Raw genomic sequence first — 13,958 nt, forward strand, 5'->3', positions numbered from 1 at the left:
TGCAGTTCAGAAACTTTGATGAATAAGTAGTCTGTCCTATCCTTATACATGTTGTTGCATTGTCCATTTTTAGGACAGATTCTAGCAGTTCTTCTCAACAGGTTTCACACAACACGTAGATACTAATGCATATTTCCCAGGCAGCATGACATATTTCATCCAATGGTTTTCTTAGCTGACCTCTGTGGTCAGTTGGCTTAACTACAGTTTATATCCAACCATTCCTGTGATCTTTCTAGGCAGTAAAGTTACCAGAAAAGATCCTAGACCTGCAGCATAGTGTATCAATTTTACGTGCAGTTGTAGTTCATCTACTTAAAGATAAAACAACGCCTCTTAGAGAAGGGAACAGAATTGCAGGTACATGATGCACAGTTACTAGAATTTCTATGTGAAATAACTGAGAGATTTGTTCTTGGAAACCAAACTTGATTAATTGTAAAAGAATCTGTAACCTACATCCCCTTGAGAGCTGACACATTTTAGCTAGAGCTCCTGAAGCCTATGGTCCTCCAATGTGAATCTGATTTTCTTGGCTGTGCGCAGGAATCCGTAACAAGGGATGACTCCCTAAGCTGGGGCACTAGTCCAAACACTCAGCCAGTTAAAAGCTGATGAAGATTCACAGTATTACTGTCTGTAAAGCACTACTTTGTTTGCTGGTGTATCTTGTACTGTGGAATTTCACAGTCCGTACAAAGGTATAACCAATATTTTGAAAACCCAACTCAGTGGTCAAGCTTAGCAGTCTTGCTAGTGAAGTTTCTTATTAATTTGTCAGTAGTCCACCTGAAATATCATCTTACAATTTCATCAGTATAGATAAAATCTCAACCTGAAATCTTTAATGACCTCAAGAATACCTCGGACCCTAATCTGGTTGTAAAATCTCTGTGCTGCCAGAAGTGGTAAATACAGATGGGGAGATTTAAATTTAGTTCAGTGTCTTTTTTAAGTCTGAAACACTCTGATTCTCCCACAAAGAGCTCTTACTGAATTAAAGTCCATGTCTAGTTTATACAGACAACTCTTCCATCTGTGATCATCTGATAAAACAAGTAGCCAAAATTAATACCCATAGTATTTGGCAGGTATTCTGAATTTGCCTGTGAGCATTCTCACTCTCCAGACATCTGCCCTTGCTGCCTGCTCCACATGACATTGTGCCCAGACCTTGTCCCACACTTCGACAGGTCAACATTTAGCTCTATACAGTTGAGCATATCTGGCACTCTGCAACCCACACCTCTACCTTTGCTGTCAGTGTGAGGCATGTCATTCTGCCAAAATATTTTGTTCAGAAAATGTCATCATGAAATGTTTTGACATTATGTTTAAGGGAAAAAAAAGTCTCCCTTTTCTTCAATTGAAATTATTTTCTGAATTCTACTTGAATCAGTGAATAAATTTGGTCATGTCCAAAAGAAATCACTTTTTTGACAAATTAATTGTTCACAGAAAAATAGTTTTAAATATTCTGTGAAGAGATACACCTGCACACTCAGATGTGCTATCACAATTATATTTGTAGGTGTTTCCCATGGCAGGCTACCAATGACTAGATTAAATCACCCATCAGGAAAGATTCAGTAACAACTGAGACCCTTAAAAAAAAGCATTGAACAATGCAAGTTTCCTTAATGGTTCAGAACAAGACTATTTGCCACAACTTTCTGTAATTCTGATACTCTGTAAAAATCATAGCATTCAAAAGGCCTTTAGGGATGCTTAAAATAAAAACTTTGTGCTGTATAATACAGAAACATAGAAATGGTTGGCATGATTTCTAAAGGGAGGTAACTTTTTGTGCTGATTTGTGCACTGAGATGTGTTTCTCTTCTCTTAAAAAAGAAGAAAAACAAGCTAACAAAAAAATTAAAACAAACCACAAAGCAACAACAACAACAAAGGACAAAAATTAGAATAGCCTTAAATAAAATGAAGAAATAACTAACTAACTAAATATGGACTTCTGAGATGGAAGGTGTTACCCGTAAGGCCCTGCTCCAAACCACGCAGAAGTCAGCAGAAAGACCTACTGAATCCAGTAGGCTAATTGAGCACATCTTTTGTGTATGACCAGCAAGCTCACCCTCCCAGACTGCTGGCAAAAACACAGTAACAGGCAGGTCTGTTTTTTGTCATTGTATGGATGTTTTAGTTTTAAACATTCATACTTTAAAAGGTTTGTTTGTTACACACACACACAGAAGCCCCTTAACAATGAAACAGAAGTATAATCCAATTGCCAAGATGAATACCCAATTGAATTTAGTACTAGAAAGATCTGGTCCTGTCGTATGCTTACAGTGCTAGAATATACAGATTATTCAATTCAAATTCTGATTATCATCTACTGATGCCCAAAAGTAAAACTGCTTCTCTGCTTCCGTTTTCCCTTCTGTAAATACTGGCAAAGTGCTTATTTATACCTGCACCTGAAAACATCAGAAGAATAGCAAACAAACACATAACAGTAAATTTACAAATAGATCTATATCAAGCTGATTTTTTTTCTTTTTTGTAATGTTGATCACGTATAAGGAAAAATGTTTGGTGAAAACTGCGTTATAAGCTAATTAAATCTACACATTATGCAATATATTTCACATTTCTTACTAAAACTCTGTTATAAAAGAAAAATATATGAAAGAAGTCTGCTCATTTAAAGAAAAATCAGCAAAACCTAGTTTTAATTGTTCAACAAAGCTCTGCTGTTCTTTCTTCCACCCTACACAAAATGTAGAATATATAACATTATTGACTGTGTGCTTTGGAAACTGTATTTTGTAAGCTCCCTGTATTATTCCATAGGTGCCCAACACCTGGCTGTGATGGCTCTGGCCACGTGACAGGGAACTATGCATCCCACAGAAGGTAAAAACCATCCCACCACATGGGGTTACAGAGCTCAGGGATCTTGGCAAGCAGCAGCAGAAAAAGGTAGCTTTTATTCTGTGTGCTTCTTTCAGTTTATCTGGTTGTCCTCGTGCCAGGAAAGGAGGTATCAAAGTGACTCCTACCAAGGAAGAAAAAGAAGACCCTGAACTTAAGTGAGTACAAAAGCACTGCTCTAACGGGAAAGGGGGAAAAAAAGCCCATAAAAGCTCAGGAACTGAGGGATCATAGGAGTTGCCCCAGCCACGTGAGAATAGGACCTAGAGCTGGAGCTGAACCAAGTGTTTCTGCTTCTAGCAAAACTGGTGAAGTCCACCACCTTGGAGACTGAACAGTGGTGAACAACTGCTATTCCTGCTTGCATTGTTCCAATTACTTTAAACAGTGCTAAGAAAGTGCCACTTGGTTGAAAAATTTGGCAAAACAAAGGAAAACAAATTATTTCTGCCTGTAGTGAAACATGTCAGTTAATTAAATCAGAGTGACATGTTCAAGTCATATTCCAGAGAATTTAAATACATGTAAGTCTCATGTCTTTCCTCTATGTATAAATTAAAATTTCACTTAAAGAGAGACTCAATAGAGATCCACTATATTTCTGGCTTGAATACACATTCCATTAAAATCAGTAAACTATAGCTGCCAGAATATAGATATGAAGATTTAGTTGCATACAATGTTGTTTTTAATACTTGCTAATGATATATGAGAAGCTGCATAATACTGACAGAGCAGCACAAAAAAAATCACAAACCTTTCTTTTGCAAGTATTTGCATGGATTATACAAGTTTACCAGTTACAGGAACCCATCCTCTGCTTCATACCAGAAACCTAGATAGAGAGGAGAGATGCTGACTTTCCATACACTTGTAGAAGTGTGTTTTATTGCCTGTGATAGAATTTTAATTTTCTTTTCTGGTAAAATACTATCTCAATGAATGTTTTAGTTTCTTAGGCTGTACAACTGTATTTTAAATTGCCTAGTCTTAAAATCAGATGAACCCCCATAACTCAGCTTAATGTGAATTAGATGCTCAGGTACAGTGTGCCACCAGGGACCGATTCTTAATCCATTAATGCAAAGTGGCACAGGCACCTGGAATTATTTTCTCAGACTTTCTTGAGACTGTCTGCCTGCTCTCTCCAGTGAAAACAGGGGTTCTTTTGCTGTGTTTCTGTAGATGTCCAGTGATAGGCTGTGATGGCCAAGGTCACATATCAGGTAAATACACTTCTCATCGCACTGCTTCTGGTTGTCCTTTGGCTGCCAAGAGACAGAAGGAGAGTCCCGTCAATGGGTCTTCACTATCCTGGAAACTGAACAAACAAGAGCTGCCACACTGTCCTTTGCCAGGCTGCAACGGGCTGGGTCATGTTAATAATGTTTTTGTCACCCACAGAAGGTATAACTTTGTGTTTTCTCTTCTCATTTTACCTTAATGTTCCACTGTTGAATTGGCAACGTGTGAGGTTACAGTCTGAATAAATTGTGCTGAAGTCTTTTGAGTAGCAACATAATTTACATTGCAGCTGAAGCAATACAGATCAGAATAACTTTCAGAGAGCTGGAATCAAATTTTACCTCTTTTTCTATGTTCCCAGGACTTTTCTTCAGATTAACACAGTGTCTATATGGTTTAAAATTAAATAGAGTAGGCAAATATCTGTATATCTTTTACAGAAACTGCAAATATCATTGAAATGTCACCAGAAAAGATTTAGCAAGAGCAATGGCTGCATTAATTTCATCTTTCTACCAGTGGAAAAGCTATTTTCATAAACTTTGTATTTAAATAGCTATGACCACTCAAAGTAAACATGTAGAACTCATATGGATTACACAAGTTTGCATTTACAATAATCTTACAAAGAAAACTACCCTGACTAAGCAGGAATCACACATATAACCACACATAAGTAACAATAAACACCATGATTTTATATATCATTGTGAAAACATTTGACCACATTCAGTCAATATTTACTTAAAGATTCTGGCTACAGAATCTGAATTAGTACCTGGCAAAATTTGGTATTCTGTCTGTAACAGGAATTAAGTCTATATTCTATACTTCCTTTGCTTTCTTTCTAACACTCTGAACCAACTTCTCCAATACAAGAATGTCCAAGGTGACTTGAACAAATTCAGAGTCCAGTGTTACCCTGACTTTATGATCTACATCCCATGTAATAGTCTTTACATTAGGACATTACTGTAAACTGGGACTAATTAAGCAAATGACATAAATAGTATGCTGTCTGGTTGCAACACATACTACAGATGATTACTGTCCTACATAATGCTGGAACACACTCAAGATCATGTTAGTTAAAATAAGGAAATAAATATAGCTTTGTGATATGATATCCTTTCCAAGGACATCTGAAACATAAGAAAACCATGGCTTTGAGACATTCTTCCAGTTAGTTGTCTGCTTTGAACAGAGAAACTAAGCAGCATTTTAGAATTGGAAAATTAGCATCTTTCCTGTGTAGCTTTTAACTAAGCCAGTCTGAAGGTAACTTTAACCTGCAAAGAGTGTTTTCTTTTCTTTCTCAATGTGGAAACACCATGTCTGCTAGGATTTTTTGGTTTAGTTTTTACACAAGCACAAAAATCAACCATTTTCCTGTGGAACAAAATTTTCCTTCACTCCTTACTTGGCTACATCTGAATACATATCTCTCTGCCAGTTCTTCAGCATATGGGTATTTCTTCTTTGTTATTTATAAAGATAGTATTAAGACAGTGCAATTCATCTTAGCCCTTTAGTGGGCTATAAAAATTGCCTCAGATAATTACCAGTTGATGAAATTGCAAGCTTTGAAATAGCAAAATGTAATTTAATGTGAACAGTGGTTAAAAAGCAAACTGACTATATAATAGAACCATTCAAAAAAGCTATTACAGTCTATAGGGTATATCCAGAGTTGTTATTGTATTGATCATTATTATGTAACAAAAAATGATACAATAGTTGTGCACTATGGAAATCATCCCATTAACTAATTTTTTTTAGGATAGTGAACTTGTCATTTTAAAGGACCATACTGGCCCTCTCCTCTGAAGCACGAGCCCTTAATAAAAACAATAGAGTGGTTTTATTTATAAGTGTTAGAACTTCAAGAATTCTGTAAATGCATCTTCACATAATTAACGGTGCCTGCCACTGCTATTTTGATTATTCTGAAATATGCTTAAGAGTTGTTTGCTTATAGGTTGAGATTTCTGTGCCAATTTTCAAGCTGGAATATACAGTTAAATGGCTCTTTATGAGTTATGTCATTCTCTGAAGCTATGCTATAATGGAGATACTGATATGACCTTAGGTACAAAGGTCTGTCCAAGTGCATGATAATATTGCCTGAAAGGATTGTTGCCATTTTCAAGTGGGTGCTAATGTTTTTTTTCCTATCCGTTTCAGCCTGTCTGGTTGTCCTCTGAATGCACAAACCATAAAAAAGGGCAAAATTTCGGAAGAATTAATGACTATCAAGCTTAAAGCAAGTGGTGGTAAGGAGATTTGTAAAAGATGATGACATTTATTTAGATAGACGGGCCCTGACTCCCATTTATACTTATGCCCTTTGATGCCATTCTGGCATTAATTCTCACTCCTTTCAGTTGTCTCCTGCAATAACAAATCTTGAATAACAAAAATCTTTGCATGAGAGATTATAAAATTATTGTTATCTACATCATGCTAACTCAACATTAAGGGTATGCTCTCATCTTGTATCAGAGCATTATTTTTTTTTTTATTTGGAGATGCTTTCTGTATTGTTATTACTAATAAATTATTAGTTACAGATCAGGAGGACTTAGCTGTCTGATGGCTAAGGTAAGAAGGGACAAATATTGTGTGCATAAATCTACTCTTCTCCTTAACTTGAGTACTACGTGGTTTAGTATCTGTGCAGTACTTGGATAATTTTGCTAACCCAAGTGTACAGGAACAATTACCAAATAGTTACAGGGGGAAATATGTAGGAGTCTCCTTTCTTTTACAGCATGCTTTAGAAAGTTGGGTATTGGGACAGGATTCAGGGAACTTAGTCTTTATGCCTTCAATTGCTGAGCAAAACATGGCAATTACATTGAGCAGAAGTTTGCTTCCATGTGTCTATGTTTTCACAGCGGCAGGGACTACTGCTTACAGTTTTCCCAAGCTGGGTCCACAGCAGGCTTGTTCAGGGCTCTAGGTTTTAAAGCAGTAACAACAGTAACACAAACCTCCAGGCGAGTTGGTCTCAGAGTGACACTAAGCAGAAAGAGGGACATGCGCTGCCACCAGCTGTAGCTGCTCAGTATTTTTTGGAACAAGCCTTTTGTTAAAAGACCTGAGGTTTTTGTTCTTTGCTATCATCTAACTTGCAGGGATGTAAAAGTGTTCCCTCCTTCTTTTTTTCTATAATGTTTTTTAGCTTCCTGACAATTTCTCTTTTGCTGCTATTTAAATTTCACTGTTTATCACTCGTAACTAAGGCTGTGCTTCTTGGAGTTATTCTGCACCAAGACCTACCCCCACAGAACTTCTTGCAAGATCAGAAGCAGATATATAACAGCTTACTAAAGTCAGCAGTTAAACTAGAGGAGATGTTACCCTCGGGTGTTTCCTGCAAAAGATGGATTGCTATGTTTCTTCTAAAGCAGAAAAAAACCCAAACAACATTGCAAATACCCTCTCATGTTTTTTAATAAAATTTCCTCTTTCTGGGCAATATTTCCTTTCTGAACCCTCCAGCTTGCAGTTGTATGTTGCACTGGAAAAAATATTTGAGAAACACAAAGATTCAGAAAGCCCCTTCTATGTTTCAGCTCATACATATGTTTCACAGCTAGGAAACAATTTTGACAGTAAAAGCAAAGTAAGAGGCAATTTATGGATCAGTGCAGCTTGTTATTCATACCTCCATTTATATGTGGTCACTTTAAATCTGATATTGGTATTTTCAACTATTTGCAGGCATTGAGAGTGATGAAGAAATCAGACACTTGGACGAGGAAATAAAAGAACTGAATGAATCCAATCTTAAAATTGAAGCTGACATGATGAAACTTCAAACCCAGGTACGATATTGACATGAAAGTTTTACCTGTTCTTATGCTAGTCTTAAAGAAAATGAATCAATAAAATGCTATGTAAATGCATGCTTAAACACAGCTAGTTTTCTGTGCACTTATTTTCCATCACTCTGTGGCACATCAAAATACATGCTGTTTTGCCAAGTTTCTGTTTGTTTTTTATCTGTAAATAAGCAGCAGATTCCTGGTTATGGTCTTAAAGATCTAGTGAATGACAAATTCAGGGCAGTTTGGAGCTAACCTTGGCAAGCAGAAAAACTGTATTTACCAAACAAAACATTCATTTTTCTTTATTGACCAAACCATGCAGAATCCCATTACTGTACTTTTTGGGGAGGATATTGCCTCTTACCTGCACACTACAAATCTTAATAGAAGTTGACTTTGTACTTATGTGAAGCTAAGAAAATCTCCCTAGTTCAGTTCACCCATTGTCAGTTATTCAAATAGTTTGAATTTGGCTCCAGGTAGCACCTGGTAAAGAATGGATGCCTTTTGCTAATTTGTGTTGCAGAGGAGTTTGAAGGGAGCTACAGAAAAGAGTCATTCTCTTTCATTGTTTTGTATACTGGAGAGATTAAATCAGCTGTAAGATGCTGACTGTGGTTCTAGAGAGTGAGCTGAATATGCTCATCCCTACAGGGGCTCCTGGGAGATACCCTGGGCAGAGCGTAAAAGCAAGAGCAGAAGCTTGGTCAATATTTTAGGAATAACAGTTTAAGAATACAGTTCCTAAATGAGATATGGCAACTGAATGTAAGTCTAAATTGACCTAAACCAAACTGAGTGTAACCATACTCCTCTGTATTTGTACCACACTGGAATGTCCAGTGTTGATTAATGCTGTTTTTGCAATAACCACTGTGTGTACGGTCTAAATAAGGGTGAAGTTTATGCCAAATATGCTGTATCTAAATGATCTGGCTTCACATTGCAAAGGTCGCACTGTGTGGGAGGTGACGCTCAGTGTCCCAGGACACTTATTTCAGTTCTCTCTGGTGATCACTATGTTGTTTGCACAGAGATTGCCCAATTTATGCAGTCAGATTTCTTCTCCTCGGACTTGCTCCCTGGTGAAGGAGGTCTGACTAGCAAAGCCTGAACTGAGCTACACCTGAAGCAACACATCCCTACGTGGATTCTGCTATCTCCTTATAGTCTAGCCTGGGCAGTTAGGCCATGCTGCTGCAAGCACCCTCCAAAGGAGCGGCTGTAGTGGATTGCAGGCAAACAAAAAGGGGTTCCTCCCCTGGGATCATTTTGCTCTGCCACAGTGTGTAAGGAAGAGAAGTAAAGTGGCTACAGCAAGAGACATTTAAGTAGTGCAGAGATGTGCAACCTAACAAGGACAGGGTGGGCATAACAGCTGCAGATGTGACTCTTGCTCTGTGCCTTGGGGAGCCATGGCCACGTACAGCGGTGGCAGCCCATGATTCTGCCCTGCACTGCTGCCTTGCTGCCTGCTGCAGGGCAAGGAGATGGGCAGCAGGGAAACAGGCCCAGCCACTGATGCCTTCTGGTTTTCAGCCCTGCTTCTGACATATAAGCCTTCAGAGCTGAGTATATTCCCAGTGGGCTCACACTGAAAAGAGATCATTTTGCTACCTCAGACCCCTTTTCCTGCTCTTTCCAAAACCCTGTGTTCCATTCTGTTTGTCATAGATCATCTTTGTGATGATTGGTGTGCAGTCAACCTCTCAGTTTCCTTTGCACTCTATTCTTCTTTTGCTGTTTCCAGTGCCAGCCCTGCTGCTAATCCCAGCCAGCCCACAGCTCTACCCTCCACCCAGGAGCAGGGCAGGAAAGTAGCACAACAGCTAATACCCATGCCTTCGCTATTGTGGTCAATCAGCAGAGATGCTGTAAGAGCAGGACAGCAATGTAAACATCAGCTTCCTTTCTCCTTCCCTCCACCAGCCCTGCAGCCACACTCTCCATCTGAGCTCCACACTGACTTTCCTCCCCGGAGCTCAAATCCCTCCTCCCACTGCTGGGCACTCTCCAGTGCCTCGCTGCCACAAGGTTTCTTTGTGAAACAACATCAGAGTCCACCGGTTCAGAGCAAATACAAACTTCTCCTTGTTCTGAATATTCTGTGGAGAAATTATGATTATCCAAAAAAGAACATACCTGAGTTTTAGATCCATCACGACCCCTCTCATAACCATGTGACTGCCATTTGGAGTTCAAACTGCAGATGCAGCGCTGCCAAGAGTCTGTCTGTTTGTGTGTTTGTACCTACCTGTGTCTTTTAGATTACATCTATGGAGAGCAATTTGAAAACAATAGAGGAAGAGAACAAACTCATAGAGCAGAACAACGAGAGCCTGTTGAAGGAGTTAGCTGGCCTTAGCCAAGCTCTCATCTCCAGCCTCGCTGACATTCAGCTTCCACAGATGGTAAGACTACAGCCAGCAGCTTCGCACCTTCTTTGAGTCTGTTTTGCCAGCACTTGAAGCAGATGAGCAAGCCCAGGGACCAGCAGGAGCACTGGAGCTGCATTAGCAGAGAGCTCTTTTAGGCTAATTTACTTAGATGCTGGATCATGAAATCTATGTAGTAGCAAGCACGGTTTCTTCCAGGACTGAGCTGGCCCTGGTATCTCTTGCCCTGTACTGCATGGTGCAGGACAGGCTTTTCCCTCATCCCTCCCTATCTAACTGTCCATCCTGCACAAAGAGTGAAAATTTCACAGCAAGAATCCTTATTTACTCTGCTTGTAGATCAAAACTTTAACCTGTTTCATACAGGTGATTCTTCTGGAGCCAACAAAGCTCTACCTTCTCAAAACTCCAGATCCTCAATGTCTTAGTTGCAAACACAGCCTAGACCTACAACTGTACTTGGTTCTCCAGAATTACAGTCCCCTTGCCCAGTTTCAGGAGTGACACTGGGATATTGCATGAGGATGGTTAAGGGGTTTTCAGCCACAATCCCAGAGCCAAATAGGCCACAGTAAAAAGCAAGTTACACTGACATTTATATCTCCAACTCCTTTTCTTGCTTGGAGAGTGTGTGGTTCCCCCCAGCACATGCAACTCCCTTAATTTCTACAACCCCTCCATTCATTTGGATGGCTTCCCTGTTTACAACTTCTCCCCAGTTGCCATATCGCTGCTTTTCCTTGCTTTGCGGTTGGGTGTCTGGGTTTTTTTGGCCTTAATTTTCTCTCCTACAATTATAATCTGTTTTGTCTTCATTTAGGGGCCAATCAGTGAGCAGAATTTCGAAGCATATGTAAATACACTCACAGACATGTACAGCAATCTGGAACGGGACTATTCCCCCGAATGCAAAGCTCTGCTGGAAAGTATCAAACAGGCAGTGAAGGGCATCCATGTGTAGGATGTGAAAGCTGCTGGGCAACAGAAATTACTTAACAGCAGTAAACTCCAGATGGATCTGTTAGGAGTTCATGTACTGCTAAGGGGTGTAGGTTGCCATGCTGCATTTACAATTGCAACATTGCACTAATTTTTTTCCCAGCTGACATAAAAAAATAAAAGAATAAAACCACAACAGACTATTTGTATTAACAGCAATGCACTCTGTTAGTATATTGTATTTATTTCAGTACGATTCCTTTTTTTTTCTTCTTTTGCACTCAGTTTTTGTAAAGTGAATGTAAAAAGTGTGTGCAACTATTTTTTATATTTTTTATTTATTTCTAATCAAAGAGTTGTTTTTTTTATCTTTTAACAGCATTTTTGTGGCCTGCCATATTTTTACAAATGTGTTTATTAATTTATTTTCCAACGGGATTTTAAATAGACTGAAAGTTATACTGTAAATTATATAACTTGCTGGGTTTGTACAGGAAGAAAAAAAAAACCTATGAAAGTAACAAATGACTGAACCGTGGTTCTAGTTTTATTTTCCTCACATCCTGCTTTTTTATAATGGCTTTGTATCAGAAGTGGGTTTGCAGTAACATGAGATGTGAAGATGCATGGAATGAGAAGATAAATGGTGCCCACTAGTGGGGAACTTGGGCTCTTAAAAGCACAGTATGCTGGAAAACAGTGTGTTAAAGAATACGTTAGCAATAATGAAATATAGCAATCAGCAAAGCACTTGACTTGGCTGTGTGATTTAGCCTATACGAATGATTATTTAAAATGTTTCAAGAGAACTTCAGATTTATTTTACCACTGCAGTTTTTTTCAGAGTTAGTTCATGGAGGGAAATGACAATTATCTCTAAACAAGAAGGATAATTTGATAGGACTGGTACTTTTTTAGTATAAAACATTGAGGTTTTAACCAAGTGACCAGTATTGCTATGGATTTGGATTTGAAAAACGCAAACATATTCCAAGCTGAAGGCTTTGTACATAATGAATTGAACACATCTCCCCTGAAATGGCATTTAATACTGGTTTGAACTTAACGGCAGCTGAGAAGGCAGCGGTCTGGAGAGGAATTTTACCACTCCAGCGCAACAGTGGTTGCTTTTCCCTTTGAATAAATGGTAGCAACACCATCACTGGTTTCTCCCATCCTTCTTCTCTAAGACTAGGCTGATACTAAATTTGTTACCAGTCTTTTGGTAGGGTACCAAGTGCTACAGAGCATACAGACAGACAGAGGTGTGGACAGATGAGCACTTGCGCAGAGGTGCTGGCATGCACCTCAGTATCTGATTAGCCTGGATGAGGAACTTCTGAATCCGTCAGAAAGTAGCGGTTGCTATAACAGAGGCAATGTCTATTTCAGGGATTGTAAGTAATTAAGCATTGTTTCAGAAGTTTTTTTTATATTTATTTTTTTTAAGAAAAAGGTATAAACAACCAGCTAAACTGCCTTTTTTGTATGCACACACACCTCATGTGCATATGTGCCTCAGTGTAAATGTATACATGGATCTAGTGTGTGTTTAATTTTTCCGTGCTATAATGAAAGTGTTTATTTTTATTAGCCGCATTTATATTTAGATTGAATATGATGGCATTCACAGGCTTGACATATACAATTATATTATTACTGTTCCTGCACAAAAGTACTATTCAAAAGTGATTCAACTCTCATGCACTGTGGTCACTGTTCTGCGTTAGGTGGGGCTTGCTTTTCGTTTGAGGGTTGATTCAACCCTCTGATCCTAGTTTAGACAGGGGAAAATGTATGTTCTTAGGAGCTGTGTTTATTTTTAAATTGGTTTTTCAAAAGCTACCATACGTGCTGTCTAATATAAATAGGAGGACACCAAACAAAAATTTGTTATTAAAGTTATTGTTCTTGCTAAAAAAACAAAAAGCGAACTTTTGTTATACTTGTTAAATGCATACAAAATGAGTTCACTCATTACAAAGACTAAAATTTAATTTACTAAATATTTTAACAAATTTGTTATATATTTTATTTAAGAAAAAGAAATCTCTTACTGACTTATGTATTTATTATTATGATTTACTATGGCTTCAGGTTAATTTAACTGTGTTTGGTTGTTTGCTCAGGATGTTCTGTGAAGTATGTATTTATTTGCCTCCCTTGTACTTGATGTGTTTTGTAATGTGCACTGATTTTTTTCTTCTCTTTTTTTTTTTTTCGTGTTTAAATGCATTGATGAGCTATACTGTAAATTAGACCTTTTGTAAAGAGCAATGATGTATGCATTTTTTAATTTGGAGTAGTTTGTATACTGTTTCTTCATACAATTAATATTTCTTACATCAAAACAACAAAATTGTGTTCTGTGCTGTACATTTGGTGTATGGTAGGAAATAAAATTGATAATGAAACATTGCAGCAAGTTTTTTGGATTTTTAGCCTCTAGATGCTGACTTATATTACACTTTCTTAACTGCACCTGGCACTATACAATGTGTCAGATGTTTTACTTGCTTTGTGTAGAAAATGTGTCATCCCTGTAAGTAAATTTCTGGTATAAATAATTTAATTAGTGTTTTACTTTGTCAATTTTAAATAAGGAGGGAAAAAAATGAAACTGCTTAAGGGGTCCTTTTCACTTCTGAAT

The 13,958-nt window shown here is 38.1% G+C and overlaps 1 protein-coding gene across 1 annotated transcript in view; it reads left to right on the forward strand.

The window, feature by feature from the left end:
* Positions 1 to 11,403, forward strand: part of ST18 (suppression of tumorigenicity 18, zinc finger) — a gene marked incomplete at its 5' end in the record, with an annotated part of 71,893 nt that extends 60,490 nt beyond the window's left edge. The window contains 7 exons of the mRNA XM_010024193.1: positions 2,815 to 2,877; positions 2,973 to 3,053; positions 4,081 to 4,302; positions 6,325 to 6,413; positions 7,867 to 7,970; positions 10,241 to 10,384; positions 11,190 to 11,403. Coding sequence (XP_010022495.1) covers positions 2,815 to 2,877; positions 2,973 to 3,053; positions 4,081 to 4,302; positions 6,325 to 6,413; positions 7,867 to 7,970; positions 10,241 to 10,384; positions 11,190 to 11,330 — 844 coding nt within the window. The remainder of the gene's footprint in view (positions 1 to 2,814; positions 2,878 to 2,972; positions 3,054 to 4,080; positions 4,303 to 6,324; positions 6,414 to 7,866; positions 7,971 to 10,240; positions 10,385 to 11,189) is intronic.
* Between the last annotated feature and the right edge of the window lie 2,555 nt (positions 11,404 to 13,958).

Source organism: Nestor notabilis, unplaced genomic scaffold (assembly GCF_000696875.1).
Source record: "Nestor notabilis isolate BGI_N333 unplaced genomic scaffold, ASM69687v1 scaffold24171, whole genome shotgun sequence".
Classification (NCBI taxonomy): Eukaryota; Metazoa; Chordata; class Aves; order Psittaciformes; family Psittacidae; genus Nestor; species Nestor notabilis.